The sequence below is a fragment of the Herpailurus yagouaroundi genome, unplaced genomic scaffold (genome assembly GCF_014898765.1).
Source record: "Herpailurus yagouaroundi ecotype Mexico unplaced genomic scaffold, PumYag 483, whole genome shotgun sequence".
In the NCBI taxonomy this organism is placed as follows: Eukaryota; Metazoa; Chordata; class Mammalia; order Carnivora; family Felidae; genus Herpailurus; species Herpailurus yagouaroundi.
In genome coordinates, this window is record NW_024412700.1 from 5624379 (window position 1) to 5637617 (window position 13239).

Genomic DNA, 13239 nt, shown 5'->3' on the forward strand with positions numbered 1-13239 from the left:
CCTGGGTCCCCCTGACCCCAGCACAGTCCCGGGCTCACTCACCAGGACAGCAGGCTCCCCTGGGCCCCCCTGACCCCAGCCAAATTCAGGGTCCCGGTTCTGCTCCCTCACAACTGAGCGTCCACTGCTGTAAAGGCGGTAAAGGAGGAAACACCCTCTTTGCTGCCTGTAGGTGTCCTATCTGTATTTGATGGTGGCTTTCTAGAGCTCCCGAGCCTGCTCCAAGGAAGACATCCTGAAGACCTTCACCCCCTAAGGGTCCTGGACTGCTGACTGGCTCCGTGTGGACGGTGGGTGGGCAGCCACTGCTGGAGTGTCGTGTGCACCTCTGAGCAGGGTCCAGGAGCATTCTCTGCACACGCCCTGACCGTCCCTGTACCACATACTAGTCCGGGACTCAGGAGAGAAACCAGGAAATGCCAAAGACTCACACTGGAGAAAAGGGCACGTGGCAGGTGAAAGACACCCCCCCGGACCACGGAGCTCCGAGGCTCACCTGGGCTGGCGGCCTGTTGTGCTTTGTGCGGAGGCGCACGTTTGGAGCAACAGCCTGGGACAGGGCCTCCAGGTATGGCAGGTAGCGCTGGACAGCCCTGGCCAGACCACCGTCGTCCTCCAGACTGGACCTCCTGTCCTCATCCACACTCTGCTTCGAGGTTCTGAAACGCAAAAGAAAACTATGAGCCAGTCGCACATTTGTTTATGTCAATTAGCTGCCTGGCCCTCTGCTCCGCGTGACAGAAATGCACGCGGGACGGCCCTGGAGCCTGAGCAAGGACACGGGTCTCAGGGCCAGAGGGTGAGGCCCGCCTCCTTGACGCACATCAGCCTTGGACTTGAATCTCTCAGGCGCCTCCCTGAGCCTGGTGTCCTGACGCGTCTCCGAGCCACCGTGGGCACTTGATGAGGGGCCCCTGGAGAGGTCAACGCGGCCTCTTTGAGCACCGGGGGTGGGAGGCAAAAGCCAGCAGACAGAAAGCAGCCAGGACTTGCTGCAAGGCCGATCCTAGGAGCAGAGGGCAGGGCTGTGCGGTGGGCCCGCAACACGGGAGGCTCACGTGGAAGGGGCTCTGAGGTTTGGGAAATGGAACAGGCTGGGGAGGAAGGAACACAGGCAGAGGAGGCAAAGGCAAAACCAAGAGCCGAGAACGGGTCTGAGGCCTGAGCCCCGGCTGCCGCGAGTGCAGGTCGAGGCAGCGGAACTGAGAGCTGACCTCGTTACAGACAGGGCAGGTGGGTGTCCCACAGGCGGAGGCTGCTCTCCCCCAGTGACATACAGTACAAAGAGCCCTGAAATCAAGCCCTCCGTGGTCTCACCGCACCCCAACGCCTCAGCAAACACCCCACATACATGACTGTTCAGATGCAGGGAGCACCTGCCGATGGCTCGCTGCTCACGGCTGCAGAAGAGTGACCCAGAGGTGCCCTCCTGACTCCCAGGGCCCACGAGCGTGCTGGGTCCCAGGGCACAGATGGCACTAGACCCACGGTCAGCTGACTCTGAGACGGGGGCCTGATCCCGGGTTACCCCGGAGCCCCAGTGTGGCCACAGGTCCTTAACAGAGGGCGAGGAGGTGGAAGGCGGTGGCGGAGTGATGAGGGGCAGGATGACTTCCAGGAAGGCGGGGAAGAGCGCAAAAGGGAGGAAACAGGTCCAGCCCGGCCCTCCAGAAGGGGCCGCCCTGAGACTCCACAGGCTTTGGCTCAGAGAGGCCCAGGCTGAGCTTGTGACCCAGGGAACTGCGAGGTGACAGGCGGTCACCGTGTAAGCCACGGGGTCTGTGGCGATCTGTCACAGCAGGAAACTGACGCAGTGCCGAACATTTCTACGCCGGCACTACGGAAGAGCCACGTACGCATCACCATCCGTGTGTGCGGTCCACGCCAGGCAAACACAGGTTTGCAGCAGGAGTGACCGAGAGAAGCTTTCTGCCTTCTTTCCATGTGGCGGCGAGACACAAATGGGGCTTGTTCCGAAGCCAGACGCTGCTTCACGCCCGAGTGCCGACCAGAAAGGCCGTGGCTGTGTCCAGGAGGGGAGGCCAGGACGAGGCCGGAAATGCAGGCTGACCGATCCAGCACGGACGTGAGAGGCGAGAGGGCAACCGCTGGACTTATGCTCAAAGTCATTAAGAGAACGACCAACTGCCCAGCAGACAGAGACGTTCTGCACAGGCTGAACGAGGCCAGAACCAGAGGCACAGAGGAAGCGACCGGGTAGCACCCCTACCGGCAGGAAGTCAGGGTCACGGGCCTCAACCCATCCAGGAAACTCATCCGGCCCCTCCGTGGCCTCCCGTCCGGATCAGCCCCCAGTCCTCCCATTCCCCACGGCCTCCCAGAGCCCTGGCTCTGGAGAGCTGACCTCTGTGTCCAGCCATCTCACAGCCTGGACCCATCGACCAGAACTTCCCAGCCCGCTGACGGCCTTGCTTTGAGCAAAGCAGCCGCCCCCGAAGGGCCACGACACACCCTAAATGGGGCAGGAGACCAAGCAGCAAGCTCTCTCTTCAGAGACCCCTCTGTGTCACCGAACTCTCTGATGCCCTGATCCGTGCGAGGAGCTTGTCTGACGACGAGCTCTAACACCGGCACCGTGTGTAACGTGGAGAGGCTGAGAACTTCCCAGACCGTCAAGTCCAGGTTCCCTCTCCTTAGGAGCCACCTGCCAGTTTGTTTTTCCTCCCACATCACGCTGCCTGCGGCCGGCTTCGCTGTGCCCACTGACACATCTCTGCAGATGGCAACATCACCCACCTGTGCCCCGGCCGTAGCCCACAGGGCTCACTTCTCTACTCCCTCGTCTCTGTTCCTCACTCGCACATCACACACTCCTTCGGGCTGACCCAGAGACCCCCCAAGCCCATCCACGTCCCCCTCATGTAAGTCACGAGCAGCCGTGCGCGATGGCCCCGGGGGGCCTCTCCCCTCTGTCACCTGGAAGCCATGGGGGCCTCTGGAAAGTTCACCAGGTCACATCACTAACCGGTAAAAGCCCCAATCACACTCCACTTCCCTGGACATTCATTCACCTCGTAGCTCAGAAACTCCCTCCCAGCCACATCCAACCCGAGGTGTGTTCCGCTCGTGGCTTATTACATTACCTTCAATTCTTTGTAGCTTTTATTACTGACTGAAATGACCGTCTTTATTTATTTATTTGTTGCTACATATCCTCTCACTAGAATGAAAGCTGCTTGAGGGAAGGGGTCGTGTTTCTCTATATTCTTCACGTTCTCTGCTCCAAAGCCCCGAATTTACGCAGAGCCTAACTCAGCAGGCACTGAAAGAGTACGTGGTGACTGAAAGAAAGAACTTGGATACAGACGGTAAATTCTGGGTCGATGCAGAGTTAGCCCAAAACGCTCACATTTCACATTATTAACCTGTTAAATGACACCTTTCCTGTGCAACCTAAAAATTATCACCGAAAGTGAATTCAAGGTGACAAAAGTGATCATTGTGGTGTAGTGGGGGGGGGGGGGGGGAGGGGGAGAGGGGGGTGTGATCAAATTACTTTTCTTTTGAAAGAAAAGTGTCTCATTTTAGATTATAGAAGACATCATACTCCCAGCCTGTTAGGCCTCCCTGACAACCACAAATACTGTTTGTGTAGAAAGAACCAGACACGTTTCCCGTGGCAACTGTATATAACCTCAAATTGTGCTCTCTGTAGTGGATGTTCAATAAATGTGGCAGCTGATTTTTGAATAATAAGTAATTATAAGCAATTATAAGCTCTGACATTTACATAGCCACATATGTGGGTGGGTTTTTTTTTGCTACTAAATGCATTTGACCTTCATGTAAGTAAATACTGGTTTTTAAAATTTGTATTTTTTTAATTATCTGCCAGAAGTACCCTTGACGTTGAACAAGAATATTCCAGACTGCTGGAAAGCGGGTGCAGCTCACACAATGTCAACATGAGGGTTAGAAAAACAGCACACAGGAAGGGCACAGACTCATCTCCTGTTTTTTCCATTTCTTCCCATCCTTTCTGTGCTGAGTTTTGTACTTGGAGAGACTTTGCTTTTGAGTAATCATTGAATTTTCACTTTTGTTTGTAAGTGTACCAACTATGAGAAAGTTTTGTGGTAATTCTAGAAATAAGGCATTTTGATATGTAAACAGAATAGCCATCAGTTCTGCAAGCACAGGGTTGAGGCCGTAAGCCACAGGGGCGCCTGGGTGGCTCAGGGGGTTGAGCGTCCGACTTAGGCTCAGGTCATGATCTCACGGTTTATGAGTTCAAGTCCCACATCAGGCTCCGTGCTGACAGTGCAGACTGTCAGCATGAGAGAGGCAGAGAGAGTGGCTTGTGCTTTCTCTCTCTCATAAAATGAATAAGCTTAAAAAATTTTAAAAAAGAAAGAAAGGCCATAAACCCAGGAGAAGGGGGAACAGAGCTCAAGGCCTGAGAATGCATCAACTTCCTCCATTCAGGGCCCTGTGTCTACATGTGTCTATATGTCTGTGTTTGTGTGTGTGTGTGTGTGTGTGTGTGTGTGTGCGCACCTTTCTGGTGCATCCCTGTGTGTGTGTGCATGCCTGTGTGCATCCGTGTGTGTGTCTACATTTGTGTGTCTGGTCTGTGTATATGTCTTGCAGGCTGGGTGAGGTTGAGTTACAGCAAATAAAATGCTCAATTTGTTAGTAGTCATTTACACTTTTAGTGACCAGGAAGCAGCGTCTTAAGTATTTTACATAAACGTGACAGTTTGTTACTTATATGTGGGTCTTCAGGGTGATCTTGACAAGCTTCAGGAAATGTATTGGGGTTTAGGTGGGTGTGTGACTCATTCTAGACTTCCCACTTATAGGAATGGAGAACAGGATCCTGGCTAGGTTTTTCACATAGAAATTCTGGTTTTCAAGAATGGATCATTAATGTTGGTGTGGTACTTGTACATATTTCATAAAAACTAGGACTTACAGAAAATCCTCTTGTTTGCGTTTAATTGCCTCAATTGACAAAGTTGTCCTGCTTTGATTTCTGATGCCTTTTCAAGCTACACCATAGTGAACCTCACAGGTGATAAGGACTTCATGGTACTTTGACCTCAAACCATGGCTGGTGTCTCCTCGCCGTTATTGAAGGGAGGAAATATGTTCTATGACATCGACATGTATTTTAACTAAAGTCGATTCACTTCTCTGGCAGTTTGTCTTTCTCCGTCACAAATTGCTAACCTCATAAAAGTGCCTTTCGGTTGTCTCGTTCATCCTCTTGGAATGTCTGTTGCCAGTGGGTTTGTCTGTGATGCTGTAATATGTTACAGTGAAGAGTCTGCCGTCACTACGTGGGGCAAGCCTGGAGCAGTGAACTTGCAAATGGGCTTAGCCTGGCATTCAGCTCGAGGTCGGTCAAAACTTTGTAAGTATACGTTTTCCACTTCTAAAAGACCAAACGCACTTTGCATTTAGGACTCCAGTATTCTCTTTCTCACATGCATGCACAGACCTTCAGGCTCCAAATAACGTAAGATTTAGAATGTAAGGTTTTAGAATAATGTAAAATTTAGAAAATTTGCTTAAAAAAAAAAAAAAAAAAGCCCAGACTAGGAACGAAATCTTTACAGGGAGCAGGCAGTGAGCCTTGTTCTCACTCCTTTCGCAGTCGTGGTAGCTACTGAGAAACCACCTTTTCACTCTTCACGTAGAAGCCTCGTGGCCACCTGACACAATGCTCCCGGGCAGTCTTGTGTGACTCACCAGAGCTCCACACAGGCTGCGGGCCTCCTGCTCACCTCCTCTGGCTCTCAGGAGAACCAGCAAAGGGCAGGCTCAGATTCCTGCGTTCCCAGTGACCCCTCACGCTTCCCCTCCGCTCCTTACGTCCGGCGTCTAATTACTGATGGGCCTGCTTTCTGGGTTTCACATGCAGTGCTTACTCTGGGTAGCACAGGAGCAGGGCTGGGCTTCCTGAAGGTGATTCTAAACCATCCAGGCAAGTTAATCTCTCTGAAGGTTAACTGTCTTGTATGAAGCATGCCAAGTATATCTCACTGGCCAGTTGTGGATACTGACAAATCTATCAAGTGTAGAATGCTCTAGAAATGCCCTATGGGACGAAGAAAGTGAGGAAGGATTCTTGGTTGGCGTGGTCACCCACATAATCGTTCAAAAGTGTCAGTAGATCATTCATTCTGTCTTTCCTTCACTGATTCAATACTGGCCACGTGTCAACCTGGTAAAAAGCACGTGCCAGGGGCTGGGGGTCCCTGGGTCAGAAGCAGCGCCTAGAGAGGCGACAGAGGGAGAGAAGGCAGAAGCGTAATAAGGTGGAAGACACCGATTTCTTCACTAATGACGGTAGAAACTCGCACTTTAAAAATATCCGCAAACCAAGAAGGTGACGGCCACAACACGACAGACAACAAAAGCAGCCAGGTCACACTCCGCAGACGAAACGGGAGCGGGCAGGGACAGCAGGGCCTTCAGCGAGCCGTCCAGGGGGCTGAAAAAGTGCCGACTGACGTTCAAGAAATCCACGTGTAAAAGAGAGAAAGTCCAAAGGCTGAAATTTTAAAGGACAGCCAGATCAATTAGGCAGCAAATGAAAAAGAAAAAGCAGGAATGGCAATACTAATTTTAGAAAAATGGAATCCAAGACAAAAATCATTAAAGTCAACAAAGGCACCCTTTGGAAGTGACCATGGGTTCAGCGATCACCAATAAAGATGTAAAGCAGCAGCCTTTATGTGCCCAAAAGTCAGAGCCTCAGTGTTTAAGGGAAATATATTAACAACAAAAGGAAAATTCACAGAAACAGTTTTGTCTGAGAAATTTCAGTAAGTCAAATATAATTAAGGACATATTATAAACTATATAGAATCATCAACTATATGTAAAAACCTGCACCCTGCAAATAGTGGGTATGATATCTTTATCCATTGAAAATTAATAACAAGATGGCATAAAATAGGCCACAGAGAAAACCTCAAAATCTCCAGAACCTAAAAGCTGAACAGGTCACACTGCCTGACTAAAATGAAATAAACTAAGTGCTAATTTCAAGTTTAAAAACAATATAAACATGAAAAACCAGGCACTAGCTACTTTCAAAAGGTACAAATTTACAGTGACAGATAATTTAGAGCAAAAGCAAACAAGTAGACGTCAGTCACGGGACGGGACAAAAACTATGTTCCAAAGCTAATGCACAAACTTTTGTAATTTCATTACTTTTTAAAAAAATGAGTAAGTAGAAACATGAAAAAAAGTTGAACTCGAGAAGCTTTATAAAAAACAAGTCTAAGGGTTCTGGGATGCTCAGTTAAGCGTCCAGCTCTTGACTTCGGCTCAGGTCACGATCTCACGGTTTGTGAGTTCAAGCCCCACATCGGGGTCTGTGCGGACAGCACGCAGCCTGCTTGGGATTCTCTCTCTCCCTCTCTCTTTGCCCCCCCCCCACTCATGTGTGCACATGCATGCTCTCTCTCCCTCTCAAAGTAAATAAATAACCATTTTAAAGAAAGTAAGTGTAAGGACAGTAAGAAAATCCAAGAGAAAAGTAATTTTAAAAATCATGTTAAAATTGTGAAAAAAAATTATGCTAAAAATGAGAAGAGTGACCACTACCTACATGTTGAATGGATTTTTGAACTATAATCCAACTCTATGTATCACAAGTTAACAAATGTGGAAGTCCCTGTGAAAAGGAGGGTAGCTCTCTGCAAAAATACAAATGCCTCAATTTTACACAAGAAAAACTGTGAGCATATTTTAAACAATAGTCTTGGAAGACAATGAAGTGTTATGAGATATACCTACAGAGAAAGACTATTAAAAAGTATGTACACTGGTAAACAGATCATCTCAATGCTAAAGAAAGTGCAGAAAGTTTTGAAAAGAGGGAAAAGTACTGTCTGTACCATGATGACCGTCTGACCGTGACCCTCGCTGCAAGGAGGCCGGAGCCAGACGATGGCAGGAATCTGTGCCTCTATTCTGTTGCTGAGACTGCCTGTCAGGCAGAGTGCCATCAGGAAACAGACTGGACCCTGAAGCAGGATGTCCGTGTAACTGAACAAGGCACTGTTTACAGGACTGAGAGGCACAACAGAGATGACCATGGCGAACCACCAGACCAACAGGAGGGAGGAGACACGCTGCCCAGGTCCCGCTGCCATCCTGACCCCCTCTTCTCTGCCCTCTAAGCTGGGCTGAATCCCACTGGCCAAACCCAGACCCAGCCTGAGGACACGGGCGCCTACTGACACAGCCTAGGAACACCGTCCCTCGGGGGCCAGAGCCAGGAGTGAGACGGACAGGAATGTGGAGAACGTCCCATCAAGTCCTCCAAAAATAGGGCTCTGCTGGTAGAGCTGGGATAATTGGTTTACTTAGGTTCAACACTCTCAAAGACAGAGATTAAAAATCCAGCCTAGAGAGAGCTAAGGGCACTCTGTTGTCATTAGCAACTATACTGGTGTCATCTACGGTACAGACCAAAAAGATACCTCTACAAGACGGGATACGTGAAAGGTTACTAGCCTCAAATATAAAGGCTCTACACTGAAAGAAACAAAACAGAAAAATAAAAAAAATACTTTTCATATGGGCAAGAAGCATGCATAGGAAATCCATAAAGAAGAAAATTCCAATCTCTAATATGAATGTTTTTAAACTTTTAATCTTATTTATTAAAAAGCAACAAAGAGGGGCGCCTGGGTGGCGCAGTCGGTTAGGCGTCCGACTTCAGCCAGGTCACGATCTCGCGGTCCGCGAGTTCGAGCCCCGCGTCGGGCTCTGGGCTGATGGCTCGGAGCCTGGAGCCTGTTTCCGATTCTGTGTCTCCCTCTCTCTCTGCCCCTCCCCCGTTCATGCTCTGTCTCTCTCTGTCCCAAAAATAAATAAAAAACACTGAAAAAAAATTTTTTTAAAGCAACAAAGATAAGGTGTCGCTTTTCATAATAAAGCTGGCAATTTTTGCAAATGACAATACTGACATTGGTAAGAAGGTGGTCATCCAGGTGTCTGTTCAACAGCCTCACCTCGTCTGCAAACGTAGGTCTTTGGGTGATGCTGTGCTCTGGTCTTTCTCTCACCTCAGCTGTCCAAGGAGTTACCCTTTGCTCATGGTGGAGTTCAAGGTTACCTGGCACAGTGCCCCTCATCTCAGTGAAGTTCAATCTTCACTAGGAAGGAAGGAGCAGTGGGCAGCACTGAAATGCCCAAGGGTAATTTAAAGACAAGTGCAAAGAGTAGGAAGTCATCTAAAACAAAAATGGAAATTCAAGATAGCTTGACTTTGCTTTTTGGTTGTTTTTTCTTACAGAGAGGTCTTACACACACTCACAGACTCTAATGGCATATTCTCTTTGACAAAGGAGGCCTTCAAGGTTGACAGCTGGGCGCAGGACACAGAAGGACACATTTTCCACCTAAAGAAACCCCTAGTCTGGCTGGAGAAGAGCTAAGATGGGAACTGTTCTCAGCGTGCACAAGTCCTTTACACGTGCTCACTCACCTAATCTCCCTGGATTCGGAAATGAACTTCTTGGCGGCTTAGCTCCTTCACTTATTAGAGGAACATGAGCTAAAGGCAGATGCCCACGTTTCTGTGCAACTGAGATTTTCCTAACTGAAGTTTCAAATAGTCCTTTCTTTGGGGAAAAAAAAAAGGACTTTCCCAACTTCCCTAAGCCTTTGGGAAAGGGCTTTTCACTTTTTATTCACTTGAAGAATATATAGTTCAATGGCTGAGGGACGAGACAATCCCAGCTGGCTCACTGTGGCCTGTCTGCTTTGGACTAAGCCTCCAACTTCTTGTGTCCCACTTTCCTTCCCTGCAAGGGTGCGTGGGAGATTAGGAGCCCTCACGGTGCGCCGCGAGGAGGCGATGAGATGTTGCAGAGTGAAACACTCAGCGCAGCACTGCTAGGCTCTGGCAGCGGGAAAACTTCCAGGATTTAATTCTGCTTTTTGTACTAAAGAGAACATAAATTCTTACTGGGAAATGAGAAATCTTGACTTCTCTGCTTCCAACCAAGGCTCTGAAGATGCAGGGCTTTCCAAGGGTCTTGGGAAAGGGACAGGGCCCTCGGGAGGTCTGTCAACGAGGACAGCCCCTGGCTACAGGGTTACGCCAATGCATCTGGCTCCACTGGGCTCGGACACAGAGGAAAGGAAAGCACCCATCTGCTCCGTATTGGACTTCTCCAACTCTCTGGTCCCTCTACACCCAAAAGACAATAGGTTCAAACAAAAACAAGCTTGATGGATGCTGGCCGTGGCCAGAGAGCAAGGAGACATAAACCGCATCTACTTACCTGGCTGTGCTGGAGGCGTCCAGATGTTGCGGGGAGGGAAGGTTCAAGAGTTCCTGGGCCATCACGTGCTGGGTGTAGTCATCCTGCCATGTGAAGCCTGGGGACAGATGCAAAAGCTGCATTATCAACGTGGAAGGTGAGCAAAGCTCTTGTTTCGGTCACAGGAGAAACTGCTGCTGTTTCCAAGTTTTCCCGCAATGCCAAAGCGCTCACTGCGGTTTACTAATAAGGTCTTTTCCTTCTAGAAATCCCCGCCTTCTGAGACATCTAGACCAGAAATATGATGGGTGCTTTGTCGGATGAAAAACACTAGGCGCAGTGGTGGCGTGGCTGGACAGCAAGGCGCCCTTGAACCAGGAGCACATTTCACGGATTTGTCCCCAGCAAAAGATGCAGACTTCCTCATGGAAAGGTCCTGGTCATAGCAAAGACATTCTCGACCCAAATGTGCACACGTTTACCCACCACTCAACCGCCGTCCTGCTCCTCACCGCCACGTCTCGGGCTCCTTGGAGCTCCAGCCTGCCTCAGAGCCACACGTTTGTAATGAAATAAGGGTACTGTTACTCTGAAGGCAATTATCATGGGGCCTAATGTGCTGTATCTGGGAGCCAATTACATTATATTTATACTCAAATGTTATGACAAAGAGCTTTATAACAAGAGCGAAGTAGTTATGAAGGCAAAATGCATGTGATTATGCATTAATTACATGCACTGCAGATCACATGATAATTATGCTCAAAATTACCAAATAACTCCCAAGAATAATTATTATGCAATTTGTACATTTTAGATCTTATGGTAACACTTTAGCACTTAGAACTACCCCATGCAATTATCCATAATTATCTAATCACTAAATATCATGTAATTACAGAGATATATTTTTATGCCCTGTTCAAAAACACATTACCAAAATCTTCAAATCAGGACGGCTCTGTGCCTGTTTATGTGTGTGCGTGAGTGTGGTACAGGGAGGTCCAGAACTTGCTGAGAACCACATGTTCTGGGGAATAAAAAGGGCTCAGCAGATATAAGCTGCCTTCATGAACACACTTGAATTCTTTTTTCAAATGCAAATCTAACATTTTTTTTCATTTACAAATGGCAAGATTCAAACAGTTGGAACACTTCTGAATCTCAAAAGGCTCTATGGCATTACCCAAAGGGGAAGCTGATGGGAAAACTCACCAAACAGGCTAGCCTCTAATGGCAACTTGTTCTAAGCAGCCCTGTTTGAATATAGCATTTAGAGAATGGGTCGCTGCAGGGAGACTGAACCCCATAGTCACTGTTACCCTTACTTCAGGATGAAATGTACTTAATAATAAGCAAGCATCTTCCACTTGCCAAAAGCAACTAAAAAAACCACCCATATGAAGTGTATGCTTATGTGGCTATTAACCATTGCTTCATTCCTGGGAGGATTCTCAAATGAAAGCACACTTGTAATATTAGCATAGTATCTAGCACTGTGAATTGAGAAAGTAAGCATAGTTTAACCATGCCATTCCCAAAAGGGTGGTCTTAATATCTATCCGGAAACAAACAAATAAAGAGCACAAAAGGAACTTCCCATAAAAATTTTTCATTTGTAGAATTTAAAATAACGAAACTTCGAATGTATTTTTTAATCTAAAGAGCACAAGTGCTCGCCTTGGCAGCACACATACTAAACAGCACAAGAGCCTGAGCCAATTCAATTCTGGGGTCTGTAAGGAGGGCTCAATCACAACAGTCGGCCAACTGATAAAGGTGTTCCGTACAGGTAATCTCAGGGAGACCCGGAACCCCTAGACTGACTTCTAAGCTTTCCTGGGAGCAGGCAGAAACTGGACACTTGGATGCAAAACCAAAGCAATGCATACATTAGGGCATTAGACATTCTCTCTGAACTCCTCTCAAGGCTACTGAGAAGACAAAACCCTAGGAAGAGCTGACTGCTGCCAGGGAGACGGAGAAGACACATTCTTCCTACCCCTCCCACTAGGCACAACTAAAACCCTACAGATTATATGCACAGGAGGCTACGAGGGGTGGGCGGAAGACAGACTTCTGCGGTCCTAGGGAATCTGAGGAACCACACCTGTGGGGCTCCCTGGGCTGTCCTTTGGCCTTATGCACCTCACACTGGAGCTGAGTCAGCCAGCAACCCAGGAGCACCAAGTGTAGGTGAAGCCCCGACTGAGGTCACCTCTCCCCAGCCAGAGGCCCAGGAAGGGAGCTACTTAGCACATTTTAGACAACAGCAGCTCCACTCTCATCAAACACTGCCAAAAACAGCACAGCACAGCCTGTACCCATGACAACAAAGGCCAAGAGGCAGCCTGGGTGTCCTCCCTTATGAAGCTGGAACAAGGCCAATGACCCCCCCCCCAACTCTGCCGGGTTGGCAAAGCAGCCACGTAGGGAGCAGGTGGTACCCCCCCCCCCATGTCAGTGGAGACCACATAGGGAGATCAAACTCCCACCCACCCACCCTGCCCAATACATGGACTAGACCCCTCAGCACAGATGTCAGCAGAAGCCTAGTGGTAAACCCGGACTCCCACCCCCATGTTAGTAACAGGGACCCCTCACCCACCTTGGCAGAGCAGTGTCAGAAAAAGCTGTTAAAATGCAGGGCTTAGGGGTGCTTGAGTGACTCATTCAGTTAAGCGTCTGGCTCTTGATTTCACCTCAGGTCATGATCTCACACTTCATGAGTTTGAGCCCTGCATCAGGCTCCGGACAGGCAGGGCAGAGCCTGCTTGGGATTCTCTCTCTGTCCCTCCCCTGCTTGTGCTCTCTCTCTCGCTCTCTCAAAATAAATAGAATCTTAAAAAAACAACAACACAAGGCTTAAGTGAGATCCAGAGTCTCATAATATAGTACAAAAGTGTTCAGGTTTCAACAGAAAATCACTAGTCATACCAAAAACCAGGAAGATCTCATCTGTAGACCCTAACGCCGAGGCTTG

General features: G+C 48.7%; 1 protein-coding gene across 1 annotated transcript in view; it reads right to left on the reverse strand.

The window, feature by feature from the left end:
- PTPRN2 (protein tyrosine phosphatase receptor type N2) overlaps positions 1-13239 on the reverse strand; it is a 748038-nt gene that overhangs the window by 499404 nt on the left and 235395 nt on the right. Inside the window, exons 4-5 of the mRNA XM_040464596.1 lie at positions 10278-10374; positions 497-659 (exon numbers count right to left, since the gene is read on the reverse strand). Of these exons, the coding sequence (XP_040320530.1) occupies positions 497-659; positions 10278-10374 (260 nt within the window). The remainder of the gene's footprint in view (positions 1-496; positions 660-10277; positions 10375-13239) is intronic.